A 14,507-nucleotide genomic window follows, 5' to 3' on the forward strand; every position below is an offset into this window, starting at 1 on the left:
GCCTTTGAAATACACCATTGTACAGAGTTTGTCAGAGTAGACTACCAACATGAGTATATACAGGTATTCACAGGGTCACGCCAACGCTGTTTCTCGACTATAGACGCACGAGAGATATATTATATTGATTCCGACATATTCTGTTTAATTGTTATCGCCAGGACAGATCCTTCCAGGACTTTCATCAAGGTATATTATTATTATCAATGGTCTCTATTTAGTGTCCTTCTGCCCATATTACAATGATATTTGATTGCATTATAGGAAGTGTTAGCCTGCCATTTAGAACACTATTGATAATACAGATGTACCAGTAGAATAATACTACACATAATGATTAATATAAATCGCTTTATAATCACAAAATATAATTACTCCATTAAGTAGCCGAACTCATACAAAACTTCACAATTACTATATAGATCTATTGACGGACACAATGAAACAAGCAAAACATATTTATTCTGATATTTTTATACCAGGAATCCCCTCAAAAAATATTAAATATGTATTCATTTGATTCCTTCGGATATGACCAAGAGTTGTTGTAACTTTCTAAGTAAACATTACAGCGTTACTAAGAACAGATACGACCTTAGGTGACCCCAATAAACTTCACCTCTCTTAATTCCTGTCATAGCTCTATTATAAGCTACCCGTTTATAGTAAATGTGTCTCGGTATTTAAAGTTTAGCATTCATACCCTCGGACGCTGCCGAGCATTTTAAATACAAGCGAAGGGAAGAATTGCCTCCCATTAGTCAACTTGTCTGAACAGAGCCACATTAGTGTCATATGTGGGAGTTATCTACCTTTGCTATAAAAATCTCGTATACATATTTTTAATGACCATAACAGCATTTTATGTATTAATACAAATCCAAAGAAATATTCCTTATGGTTATGACAACATCCTTCATTTATAAAGATCACCCACATTATTGCAGTCTATGAGAGCGTGTATAAAATGTATAATGATATTATGCAAAGGATGTGTCAGCAGATAATGAAATACAAATGAAATTGATAATTATATGTTTGTATATTAGAGATAGGATACTTGTTCAAATTCAGCAATAACAGGCCGTTATGCATGATTATAATGATAATTACAAGATGACGATCCATTTGCATGAATGTTGACACAACTATAATATTACAAATTAGCTAAGAGATGGTAATTTTGTATACCATTGTCAAATCAATATGGTGGCCACCATGGGACATTTTTTTGGTGCGGGGGGGATTTGTTTCTTAAATCAAATGTCATAAAGAAGTTTCTTTCTTTCTTTTAACATCACTTTATTCTCCACACAAAATACTACTGACAGAAACAATGTCATAATTGATGAATCGACGAGATGAAATATAAAAACAAAAATGAATGGTTAATTGGTTTAGATCATTGACAAGTAATGACTTTATTGGATTTTAACTGATCATTTTGATATTTCAAATTAAATCCATAAATCTGACGATAAAAGAAAACTATAACCTATTACTGATGAGTTCATAAAAACACTAGAAGGATGTATTGTGGTTCTGTCCATCACTAATGATGAATATAAATATGCAGGTATAAATAGTTAATTTCATAAGAAAGTATAAGAAAGCATAACATGAAGCAAAATCGGTAACATATTTGCACATTATTGAAAATGGCGCTAACATAGTAATCTAAACTTACCTGAAGATATGACGTATCATTTAACAATCTTATATACTTGTTCTAAAACAACAGTCACGCAACTTTCAAACAAGGACTTTTTGGTCTATAGTAAATAACCATAGATTTTCTATAATAGAGTAAAACGTTGTGATTTGTGTCATTACTTAATTTGGCGTTTAGTGCATCCTTTCTACATGTAACATAGACGGTCAATAATGCCATTATACTATATCACTAACGTCTTAAAACACAGTTGCATCATATACTTAGTTTTAATCAACAAATATTAATACTCATATCTCATTTTCGTCTTTTCTCTTTTCACTCATTCACGCCATCATACTTTCTACAACTAACGTTAAAACAACAACTTATTTCCTGGATTGACCCTCAAGACTTGGACTTTTCCAGAAGACTATTGAGTTTCAGTCCTCCTTTAGTCGGTTTGCTCGGCGGAGATTTCTTGACGTGACTCTCCTCGTCATCACTACTGTCGACAGACACCTTAGAGGCTGTACGGTAGGTTTTACCCTTGTACTTCTGTACTCCCTTGTAAATGGCGAATCCGATACCGACTAAAGCTATGGCCCCGAGTACCCCTCCCACAACGGCACCAACAATTAGGTAGGTACTGATGGCCGAAGGTATTTCTGTTAGGAAGAAAATGGTATCATTAGCCATAGAGATTTATGCAATCAAATCCTAAGTATTTCTCAGAATTAGATCACTTCTTATCCCAATAAAGGTAATCAAGTCAGACTTAAAAAATGGAACAGCTGATCTAAATGATTTAAGACATAATGAAGATCGAAATTCATTTTCGTTCATTGATAATATTGTGATATAATGATATACAATGTAGCTAAAATCAGGAAGAAGAGCAGTTTACCATCAATAATGACGTAGGAGACTCGGAAACCTTTGTAGTTGTGATTGTCGTCTGATACAAATGTCACAAATACGTAACTTCCGGTGTCTTGATAATACAGCGGCTTTTCCTCTCCACAGAATGTCCCCAGCTCAGGATACGTTTCACAGGGACCTTTCACAGACGTAAACATTGTAAGAATATACAGGTAACATTGTGCAGACATCAAGAACAATACCTGCCCCGAAAAATGATATTTCTTTCCTGAAAGGAATATATTGGCTACTTATCCTACGATATCATCCCAAGTAACCAGTATTGAATAATCAAATACACTATGATGTACTGTGCTGTATCACACGTACATCACCTGCATTATGCAGATAACCATATTGTAAACAAACTAAGCTTAATAATCGAGCAATACAGAAGACAAGTAGATCCACACACCTTTGTACAGGGTGACTTTATCGTACGAACACGGGTAACTGGCCTCTATTCGGGAGTCCTCTACTTGTACCTTGATCACGCCGGCACCGGTAGGATTGTAAATTAGCCAATACAAGGCTTCATTGCTGGAAAAGAAAACACAAATTGAAAACTCATATGATTACTTGAATTTAGAACACAGACTTCGTTTATGTATGATACAGAATGCAACACAGTCTTTATAATTTCTACACTTAAACATTGTAATGTGCTCTTTTACCTGGTATAATCGTTAGGATAGTTATCGGATGTGAAGTACTGCACGGTGGACGTGGCGTTTAGCTGTGTGATATTTTTCCCAGTGTCCACACATGATGGAGTATCTAGTATAGGAGATAAAGAAGTTAGGACTATACATGCATAGATTTTCTTTCATCCATTTCTGCATTTGCAGATGTATACAGGGCTACTAATTGCATCTGCTATGAACATCAGCAATATATATCTGATCAATTAACATCACGAATATCAAAAAAATCCATAAGCATTCAAATAGTTAACAATGCATATTGCAAAATAGGTTCTCAAACGAAATGCGATGAAGTATTAGCTCAACAATAAAATTCGTTTCGTGAAGAATCCGTGTTTATATATGTAGCCATATCATCGGTTAAAGCGGAAGCAATGGATCATTATATCCATGACAGATATGAAGAAAATATATTTCATAATTCTTTGTAAGTATAACCCTTAGTACGACATACCATGAGCAGTAACAGTGTACTGGAACTTAAATCCCCTGTCTGATGACGATCCGTCAGATGTGAACACAACTAGAATATTCGTCCCCGTGCTGTTAACGCTTTGTACATTAGTGCCACAGAAACTGGCCAGGAGCGGATAACTTGTACTGGGGCCTTGAATTAAAGACAAAATAATAATGGTTATAATATATATCAAATGTATAGGAAAACTGACCAGGAGCAGATAACTTGTACTGGGGCCCAGATCAGCGATAAATCAGTGACGTACCGTCGTAAAGGGAGATAACGTCCCCACTACATCCTTCGCTATCCTCAATAGCCGAGTCCACGGCGGTCAGTGAGATCTGTTCTCCTGATGAAGCTTGTATCAACCAGTTACAGGCAAGGTTACTATTATAGAAAGAAGTATGGCGTCAGTATAATTCATATGAAATGATATAACATTCTATGAAGATTATACTAAAAGACTAATAGTTTACAACAGGACCATAAACATGGTCGTTATTGGTAACACACATTACTGAGTATTGTGAAAACAAAAGTATCCTAACAAATTATACCATGCATAAAATGTTCATTGTATACAGAAACACATCAGTAGCAAATGGAATCTCATCGATTTAACCGATTCAATGAGCGATGTGAGCTGTATTAAAAAAAAGTCCAGATCACTTACTGGCCATAGAACTCGGGATAGCCTGGCGTAGTGATGTACCCGGATGTACCGGAAGTAGCGGTGATTGTAGTGGTGCCAGAATCACAGGAGGAGGGTGCTATGTATGTAGTGGTGGCGGCGATAGGAGCAGCAGAGGTGACGGCGGCTGTAGAAACATATGTTTGTAGTTATCTCATTAATGTGTTATCAAAATAACTCGTTGTCACTGCAAACTTGCTTAGTTTCAATGCATTTATCACTTGTGCTTTAGAATATTGTAAACACCACGAACACCTTACTACCAATTTTGTATCATACACCTATGTCAACGAATAGGGGTTCACATTTGAAAAAGGTTCAATAAGACAAACATGTCTGGGGTCTTGGTAATTTTACAGGAAAAAGGTGACAATTTCCTTTTGTGACAGGCAGTAACCCTTCTTCCGCTTTAGTAATGAATCGCTTGCATTACTATTAAATACATATGAACGTCTAATTCAATTTAAACTTCTTCTGAAGTCATGAGACATTCGAAACATTGTCTTTTATATAAACTTTTAATGTGCAGACAAATTGAGTTATCCGTGATACCAATCTCATAGTCGATTTTTATGTAATACAATGGTATCCATGTGTTGCTATGACACCAAACTTTTGCTTACTTGTTGTTGCTATTGACACCAAATTTTGCCTTACCTATTGTTGCTATTGACACCAAATTTTGCCTTACCTGTTGTTGTTATTGACACCACATTTTGCCTTACCTGTTGTTGTTATTGACACCAAACTTTGCCTTACCTGTTGTTGATATTGGCACCAAACTTTGCCTTACCTGTTGTTGCTATTGAGACCAAACTTTTGCTTACCTGTTGTTGCTATTGACACCAAACTTTTGCTTACCTGTTGTTGCCGTCGACGCGGATTCGTTGTATGATATGATGAAGCCTAATCGACTAGTACCATCCAAAAAGGCTGTACCAAACTGTACATAGGCCTTGTCGCCTGTCGTGGCCACAGTCGAAGTGTCCGTGAAGGCTACCCGGTCTGATATGAGGCGGATCAACTGACTCGCTGAACTGTCAGAACCTAGAAAGAACTCGTGTCATAAAGTGAGAAAATAACGTATGGGAGTTTTCATTCTTATTTTATTTGGAATGTAACATTTACTTTCGTGTGGAAAAATACACATTGCTATAATTAAATACACGTTTATATTCGTAAATAATTTATGCTTTTCTTCATCTATGATTTTACAAAACTAAAGTTGAATTTCGCTACTCATTTAACTCATTACCGTCAAATATAGTGATGCTTTCCTCTGCCCCGAGGTCCAGAAAGACGACATTGATGACCAGTGTACTGGAGCCACTACTGGCACTGATCAGCCAAGTACAGGTGGAATAGCTGATACAAACAGGAAACAATACCATAAGCTAGGAAATAACTGCAGTAAATAGATACATGAATAGGATATTCTGGTTCTGGAAGTCCGTTAAGGTCCCATTGCACCATTAAGGTTGTAATGTGTTCCTTTAAATGTAACTGGAATTGTATGTGAAAAGAAATGTGAGTACATGAGTACATATGAAGCAATCGTGTGATTTTTGTGTTTGTGGATGGATTTATTTAATCTTTGTGCGATGCGTATTAAAGATACAGCAACATGGAATGTTTATCTCCTACTGTTTGTTAAAACATGTTTGGTATGTTTTATGTTTAGGAGAGTGTTTTTAATCATGATAGAAGACAAATGTGAATCAAATCAGATTTCAACTTACGCATCTTGTTGACTTGGGAAATCCGGCGATGTGAGGTACTCCAGTGACGAACTGGCTGTCAAGGATACGGTACTGGTACACGCGGTAGATGGCGCTGTCAAAATAGTAAAAGTGTCATATTATATTTTAATTGATATTTAACAGTATATAATGACGTAAGTGAAAACAGATGCTTGTGAATCACACGAAAGGAAAAATACCGATACTTGTAAAATACTAAATAATATATTGAGATGCCATTAACACTTTACAATACACAAAATATATTTTTTGTAACTAATTGTCTTTCTGAAAATGTGGTTTTTGTTTGCTTTTGTTTTGATAAATCATATTTATAAATAGTTTGCAATTTATGTAATACAGGCGTATTGCAGATAGCAATAGCGCCTGACCCGTGGTTATACATGGCTGGTTACGTCATTTTGTTTTTTGTTCTTTTTAAAACTTTAAAATAGCATAAATATTCCTTACTTGTTGGTTTGAACTTTAGGTAGCGTAGAGAGAATCCAGTGGCCTGTACACTAGAGTCCGATTTCAGTCTGAGGTAAGCGAACTGTCCACTCGACACAAACATCCGTCCAGTCGGGTGTCTGCTACACATTCTACCCAACACACTGGCGCTGGCTGAGGACCCTGGTACATAAACAGAACAATGTTTATAATATACATTTATGGTTCTCTCTGGAGGAATACATCTAGAATTGTCTCCCTATCTTCTCTCTCCTTGGAAGGAGTTATTTTTCGAGGGCAAATATAACCCCCTCTCTGATGTCACTGACTAATTATCGATGAACTTAGCAACGTTGTTGGCAAACATGTTCATACATCAAGAGTTTTAACGTTTACTCTTAGTAATATTGATTACAACGTTTCCCCAACTCCGTTCGGTTTTCGGTATAATAAAATGATTCTGACCCTATGTGTCAGAATATATCTAAAATTGTCTAAGTGATTTATTGTAGTCCTGTAGGTTTAACACCAAAGAGCGTCATACCACTATTCAATTATTGATTACTTTTATTCAACTGTCTCGTTAAAAAAACTGATACCCTATTCTTACCGTCATAAATGGTCAGTCCGTCATAGGAACAGCCAGGACTGTTCTCCATATTGAGATACGTGACATCGACAAAGACGCGGAATGCAGGGTCAGTGTCCGAACCATTTATCAGCCATTTACAGTCCGTATTTCTAAAAATATCAATATCCGTAATTAAAGTCGTTTATCATAGACTACACCGTACCTCCTAATGGCACCATATATTACATTCCTTCTTTGCTCTACATCCACCAAGGTTAATCTAGATTACAGTAAACTTTGAAAAATATATGAAATATTATATATAAAAACAAATGTCTTAAATATGTCCTTGTCAAAATTTGAAATTTCGTCATCCGTTTCCATTCCATTACAACATAAAATAAAGCATTCCTTGTCTCTGTATCATTTAACATGTGTATACGTACGAGTAGTAAGATATCCTCCAACCCGGGGAGTACAGGTACTGTAAATCTTGTGTAGCTACCTCTTCTGTTTCTGTTCGACGGTTGGCTATGTCACAAACTCCATATACTGTCATAAAATAGTATTTGTAGTTATCTTACTCCTGTATTTCAGTTTCCGTGATTGTTGTTTCCGATAATCAGGTTTCACTTTATTTGTCGATACTTTCTCAATACTTCAGTGGGGTAATTATATTGATATTGACCAAGAGCTAGATGGTTTGTAAATATAAGGTTGAATTATTTATTGACAGAACAAGTGTATAATGTATATAATGACTGCAGTAGTTCAGGTCGTTGGGAGTAATTAAGAAAGGTTTAATTTATAATGGACATGCTTAAATAAATGTATCGTTCTGAACTAGTGTAAGTAAACGATATATGATGGTGTGTTATATTGTACTTACCGTGGGTGATAAGCATAAACACTAACAAAGTGGTCGCCACTCCAACACGTCTAATAGTCCTCTCTGTAGACATAACATGCAGATTAGTACAATGTCGGGAAATAACTGAGATATTCTTCTAGATAGCTATTTACGGTTTACAATGAATTTATAAACACAAATAACTAGTTTTATACACTATCTTCTGGACGGGTCACACACCTGGAAGTTCCTTTTTAACGCACATTAATCCAGTACAATCGATATTAAAACCTAAATTGTTGCTGAGAATTTCCACTTACCTGGTGATATCATTTTCCTTTTTCAAATCCGTCCGGAATTATTTCATTTGTCGGATATTCGGAGCCTGGTTACTGACCGTCCGTGTTGTTATTTACTGGTCAGTGCTCTGGATCGCCACTCTGGCGCAACAGTCGCTATCACACCAACAAAGAAAGTCTAAATCGAATAGGCGGTGGGCATTATTCCTGTCGATACACTCTCATAATGATGACACAACCTTATTTTTCTTTGTCGCGATCTTCATATATCGTTTTACTAATGGTGTTGATTGAGTGAACTGCGTGTATGAGTAGCGACTAGCAATCCAGTGTCCAGTTTAAATCCTCTGGGTTCTCGAGCCAGTTGACCACGACAAATCCGTGTAACAATACACTACACAATAGACATAGGCCTACTGGCTACAAATATACGCGGACAACAAAGCATTACGTACGTATAAGTCGCCATAGTCTAATATTAGATATCATGTCATTTCTACTTTCCCCTACTTTTTGAAATAACGATAAAATATCGCAATGGAATTGTCAGATATAATGCAGTTTAATATGACAGCAAAAATGAAACCATTTCCAGTGTAATACCGAAACAAGTTCTATTGTATCTATATGTGGAAATAGTCATTACTTACACATGAATGCAATACAAATAGTCCATATACATACAACGTGTATTGTGTATAGTATAGTATATGGTGGATAGACTTAAATATATGTGTGAAAGTTTGCTCAGAAATCAATATTAAAACTGTTGATATCCAAACGTTAGTATTGAAGAATGATTATGTATTTCGTTCTTTTCTTCATTCTATCTATATAAACGTAATGGATTTAAGGAACGATTCTGTTCATTTCACTATGGACATTATTATGTTTTATTTTTGAATATACCTTTTAAATACCGTAGATATTTTGAAATGCCATTATATACCAGGTAGACTATTTAATACTCACGCTTTTATACATCCAAGAATGATACTGATAAAATCGTTTCTAGTTATGTCGACAGAAAAACGCTATGTTTTTCTTTATTCATATTGATTATTTAATCTATTGCCAAATACGTAACATTTATCAGTGAATGGCTTAATCGTAAACAAACTTTTACAGAAGGAAAAGTACGCAATGTGTCAGGTGACATAAGGATGGCTGAAGTTGGTTGTTCCTAGTTCCGTTTAAGTTAAAAGGAACTCAGGTCTGGTTCCTTATATTACATGTTCCTTATAAAAATTCGATGTATTTCTTACTTTATACAATATTCTATACTAATCCGTAGAATGTAATGTCTTAAAAGAATTCGTATACAGTGATATCAAAATAGTTGGACATCATTTAAAAACAATCATATGCAGGTTAACGTCTTTCGTTTATTAGCCGATTATGTAAAATATATGTTTACAAAGTTCTCTGTTAATTTAAATACAGTTAACGGTATTTAAACAGGGACGGATTATCCACTGATCTTCTGGTCACAAGCATGCTGTAGACCTATCCAACCTGAGATTAATTCGGTGTGTCCCTATACCTCCATACGGTTTTACCATTCTCTATATTAGTGTGATTATTTCTCTTTGCTTTATAAATGGGTAAGTAAATGTTCATATTGACATATTATAACGACAGATATTCCGATGTTTTTCTTCAAAAAAGAATAAAATTGCGCAAGGAATGATCAATTGACGTATTGGCAAATGTATAATGGATTCATTTATTTATCTCTGATGAAATTTTATGTTTTAGAGGATATGCATTCCGTGTATCGTATAGCCTGGCGATAACATGACTCCCTAGAAACTGAGCATCAATGGCGAGAGACGTTGTGTTTATTTATTACATATGCCTTATGTTATTTCTTCGGCGTACATGTGGTAAGTATCGTGACTGGTAGATAATCTAGGTTTAACTACATGTACAACATTCATACTAGCACTAAACGTGTATACTTTAATCACGGTCAAGCCATTACGCTCAGAATGGATACTCATGTTTTCATATAAGTGATTTAATTACTTATCGAAAATTCGACATAATTCTTAATTAAGTAAAGTGTCTTGCTAAATATAAACTTTGACGTTTACAGGTCCTTATTGCAATGTTTTCCGCCATAACTCTGTCAGTAGTAAGATATTTAACTCTCTGTAACAGCATGGAATGCAGTTCAACTTTATACAAAATGTACTGAATCGGTGTAAAGACAAGTTCATTTCAAAAAGCTTTCTGAACTACAACATCTTTTAAGCGGAAACAAGTTTTTCTGTTTTCAGATATTTTACATTTTTTATATTCTTGGTCATTAATATGTTGGTGTCATCCGTTTTATATTGATACTTATGATAATAATCAGGTATTTGTAGTAAAACACGTATAATTTATGACGAAATGTCCAGTAATCACTTGTTTGTGTCTAGTTATATTCATTGTGATTTAATAGTACATCATCGTAAGTGTTATTTCAGTTTGTCAGGTATGTGATACGCAAGTACTGGAACTAGATGTCAAAAAAGAACGCAAGCTACTGGAATTCCCGGGAAGCCAGAATGCTTCGAACAAGTAAGAATGAACAATTTTGATATTTCACCCTCGAGAGAAAGTGTATGTCACAATTCGTATTTCCATTTTTGTACCCGGTTTCGATCTATTTTGCACCTTAAGATGTAACGATTAATCTGAAGTTCAAATCACATCGGATAATACAGTGATATGATACTAAGATAACATGATATGCTTCTGCAGTACGTACATATACTTTGGAAAATACAGTTAGAAGATGAAGAAAACCCTAGTTCGGACAATTGCAAGCTATTCTAATTGCTGACAACGTCTTTTGTACGTATCTCTATGAACTCAGATTTTTAGGTGAAATCAAATAAAATAATCTAGTGTAAGGTTTTTAATGACTAGATTGTCGTATCAACGTTTTCCTTTCAGTGTGTATCACTGTCACTGGAGACTAGCCACAGAGGATGAGGACGATACTATTGAAATAGCGATGCAGTCAGTCTTCATCAGCCATAGCCGGAACTGTTCTATGTCAAGTCTTACCTTGTATGATGGTGTGTTTTAATGGTCTTAGAACAGCAATCTACCGGGTCAACAGTAAATGATAATCAAGTATAATAAAGCCAATGTAGTGTTTGCAAAGTAAAAACCGTACTTAATGGACAGATTCGGGTACAAATTAGTATACAAATTGGGGTACAGGTTCCAATATGGCTGCCTAACGCTTAGTGTTCTAATGAAATATTTGGGGTCAGGGACCTCCTTCGGACACATTGACCAATCAAATGTCCCCCCTTCTATCCACACAGGGCATTACTCGTACTGCCAAATATGTAAAATACATTAAAGGGGTTTAACTCGAATTAAGCTATATGCTATATAAAAGTACATAATTAACACCGTTTTTACATAAATATAGTAAAATGAAATTTGTATTGGTGTGTCAGATATATAAATTAAACTAACCAATAAGCTGCCATGTATGTTTGTGTGTAGAAAGTGATTCATTCTATATATCTTTGTTTTATTTCCGTAGGGCATGATCCCACCGACTACCTTCTCCGACAGGAATGCAATAACAGGACACAGGAGATGGTGGTAAATAGTTCTAACGAGTTTGTGTACATCGTCTGGGTACTGCCCATAGGGATGGCCACCTCTAATACATTCACACTAACATACACCGCACTCGAGACTGGTGAGTATTACCATCATCCAGATCAAGTCTCATATAAGGAAACTAGTTTAGGGTTAGGGTTGGTTTAATGGTTTAAGTTTAAAAGTTATGGTTGTTGCTCGAATAATGTTTAAGATAAGAATCAAAAGATGAATAATAAAGATTTTTGAAGAGATCCCCAAGGAGCTATTAACTAATGTCTATATATCGTATCTAAATATCTACACATGTCAAATGCATTTATTAGAAGTCACGTTTTAGGCAACCATTATACCTTATCTTTTTCAATAGTAATCTGCATTTCAATGTAATTTTAAGTAAGTTATGAATGTAGTTTGGTTGGTATTTTAAAGAGAACAAGACCCACACTTTTACTATGTTAGAGAGAATAAGACCCCACACTTTTACTATTTAACAGACAATAAGACCCCACACTTTTACTATTTAACAGACAATATGACCCACACTTTTACTATGTTAGAGAGAATAAGACCCACACTTTTACTATTTAACAGACAATATGACCCACACTTTTACTATTTTACAGAGATTAAGACCCACACTTTTACTATTTTACAGAGAATAAGAACCGCACTTTTTCTATTTTACAAAAACTAAGACCAACTGTTTTACTTTTTTTACAGAAGCATAAGTCCCACACTTTTACTATTTTACAGAGAATAAGACCCACACTTTTACTATTTTACAGATATTAAGACGTACACTTTTACTATTTTACAGAGAATAAGACCCACAGTTTTTCTTTTGTTACAGAGAATAAGTCCCACACTTTTACTATTTTACATAGAATAAGACCCACACTTTTACTATTTTACAGATATTAAGACCCACACTTTTACTATTTTACAGAGAATAAGACCCACACTTTTACTACTTAACAGATATTAAGACCCACATTTTTACTATTTTACAGAGAAGAAGACCCACACTTTTACTATTTTACAGATATTAAGACCCACATTTTTACTATTTTACAGATATTAAGACCCACACTTTTACTATTTTACAGATATTAAGACCCACATTATTACTATTTTACAGAGAATAAGACCCACACTTTTGCTATTTTACAGAGAATAAGACCCACACTTTTACTATTTTACAGAAAATTAGACCCACACTTTTACTATTTTACAGATATTAAGATCCACACTTTTACTATTTTACAGAGAATAAGACCCACGCTTTTACTATTTTACAAAAACTAAGATCCACTGTTTTACTCTTTTTACAGAGAATAAGTCCCACACTTTTACTATTTTACAGATATTAAGACCCACACTTTTACTATTTTACAAAAACTAAGATGCACTGTTTTACTTTTAGTACAGAGAATAAGTCCCACACTTTTACTATTTTACAGAGAATAAGACCCCACACTTTCACTATTTTACAAAAACTAAGATCCACTGTTTTACTTTTTTTTACAGAGAATAAGTCCCACACTTTTACTATTTTAGGGAGAATAAGGCCCACACTTTTACTATTTCACAAAAACTAAGACCAACTGTTTTACTTTCTTTACAGAGAATACTACCCCACACTTTTACTATTTTACAAAAACTAAGACCAACTGTTTTACTTTTTTTTACAGAGAATAAGTCCCACACTTTTACTATTTTACAGATATTAAGACCCACACTTTTACTATTTTTACAGAGAATAAGACCCACTGTTTTACTTTTTTACAGAGAATAAGACCCACACTTTTACAAAAACCACTTTAGCCGGTGTAGTAGCCGGCATCATATTGTTCATCGTGTTTGCAGTATCCATCGTCATGGCAATCGTGTGCTGTCTTAGAAACAGGTCAAACATGCAAAGACGGGATACAAGACTTCACGACAGTTACAGAAACGATACTTAGCATCAACGGTTGACCTGTTTCGAGGTTAATATCGTGTTTGATTGTCCCAATAAAATAGAGAATAATAACTACGACCGAACAAATTAATATAATTTATATTTACCAAATTAAAGATATATGCAATTGATTATTTCCATAGATCCATGATAAATTGAAGACTCAACGATATTGTAGTGATATTTCAAATTCGGTTTAACTAAGCGATGCACCTGTAATACTAAGGGAAACACAACGAAGGCCAAGGTCAAGATTTATATTTCTTTTCTATTTCAGTCATATGTCCATGTATATGCTTCCGATAATTGTGACGTCATCTTTAGCCGTGGGGTGTTGTGACGACATAATCAAGGAAAAGTGGGAGTAATCTGTGGTAAATTGCACGACACCCACGTCGTTTTAGGATTTCGAAACTCTCGTATTGAAGTAGGATTTTATGGTTTTATAGGCAATTACGGGCATATTAATTTTATTCCCATAACAGATATAAGGACAGATAAAAGGACATACACAAGAGTGTTGTAACTTGATTGTGTTAACCAACTCAGTGCGCGTTGTGATTGACTGAGATATAGGGGGTAATTCAATAATCTAT

At 34.8% G+C, this 14,507-nt stretch overlaps 2 protein-coding genes across 6 annotated transcripts; one reads left to right on the forward strand and one right to left on the reverse strand.

Moving 5' to 3' along the window:
* The first annotated feature begins 63 nt into the window (after positions 1–63).
* LOC138327375 (uncharacterized) lies at positions 64–14,484 on the forward strand. 4 transcript variants are annotated; one of them, XM_069273426.1, is made up of 8 exons: positions 5,773–6,232; positions 6,654–6,707; positions 10,092–10,219; positions 10,808–10,901; positions 11,280–11,404; positions 11,887–12,048; positions 13,740–13,939; positions 14,189–14,484. In XM_069273426.1, the coding sequence occupies exons 3-7, from the start codon at positions 10,156–10,158 to the stop codon at positions 13,913–13,915; spliced, it is 621 nt and encodes a 206-aa protein (XP_069129527.1). In that variant the 5' UTR covers positions 5,773–6,232; positions 6,654–6,707; positions 10,092–10,155; the 3' UTR covers positions 13,916–13,939; positions 14,189–14,484. The 4 variants fall into 4 exon arrangements, with proteins under 4 accessions (XP_069129529.1, XP_069129528.1, XP_069129527.1 ...); XM_069273428.1 differs by lacking the exons at positions 5,773–6,232; positions 6,654–6,707 and adding an exon at positions 64–189; XM_069273427.1 differs by lacking the exons at positions 5,773–6,232; positions 6,654–6,707 and adding an exon at positions 2,085–2,188.
* LOC138327373 (exoskeleton protein RP43-like) lies at positions 2,060–8,755 on the reverse strand. Of its 2 annotated transcripts, XM_069273419.1 has the most exons (15): positions 8,355–8,755; positions 8,074–8,136; positions 7,631–7,736; positions 7,224–7,354; positions 6,635–6,796; positions 6,164–6,257; positions 5,680–5,789; positions 5,286–5,471; positions 4,407–4,551; positions 3,999–4,120; positions 3,731–3,883; positions 3,247–3,349; positions 2,988–3,112; positions 2,559–2,711; positions 2,060–2,319 (listed from the first exon to the last, which is right to left on the reverse strand). In XM_069273419.1, the coding sequence occupies exons 1-15, from the start codon at positions 8,365–8,367 to the stop codon at positions 2,060–2,062; spliced, it is 1,926 nt and encodes a 641-aa protein (XP_069129520.1). In that variant the 5' UTR covers positions 8,368–8,755. The 2 variants fall into 2 exon arrangements, with proteins under 2 accessions (XP_069129520.1, XP_069129522.1); XM_069273421.1 differs by lacking the exons at positions 7,224–7,354; positions 8,074–8,136; positions 8,355–8,755 and having other exon boundaries at positions 7,631–7,720.
* Positions 14,485–14,507: the final 23 nt, after the last annotated feature.

The sequence above is a fragment of the Argopecten irradians genome, chromosome 7 (assembly GCF_041381155.1).
Source record: "Argopecten irradians isolate NY chromosome 7, Ai_NY, whole genome shotgun sequence".
NCBI classification, from domain to species: domain Eukaryota; kingdom Metazoa; phylum Mollusca; class Bivalvia; order Pectinida; family Pectinidae; genus Argopecten; species Argopecten irradians.

What these genes read in the sequence shown, in the direction of transcription:
- LOC138327373 (XM_069273419.1), bottom strand. An exon ending in GTTTATGCTTATCACCCACG is followed by an intron (nt 7,737 to 8,073) that starts GTAAGTACAATA and finishes ATTTTATGACAG; the next exon opens with TATATGGAGTTTGTGACATA. An exon ending in GTACACTGTTACTGCTCATG is followed by an intron (nt 3,350 to 3,730) that starts GTATGTCGTACT and finishes CTCCTATACTAG; the next exon opens with ATACTCCATCATGTGTGGAC.
- LOC138327375 (XM_069273428.1), top strand. Translation starts at nt 10,156, where the DNA reads ATGGCGAGAGACGTTGTGTTTATTTATTACATATGCCTTATGTTATTT. An exon ending in AAGTCTTACCTTGTATGATG is followed by an intron (nt 11,405 to 11,886) that starts GTGTGTTTTAAT and finishes TTATTTCCGTAG; the next exon opens with GGCATGATCCCACCGACTAC. An exon ending in ATACACCGCACTCGAGACTG is followed by an intron (nt 12,049 to 13,739) that starts GTGAGTATTACC and finishes ACTTTTTTACAG; the next exon opens with AGAATAAGACCCACACTTTT.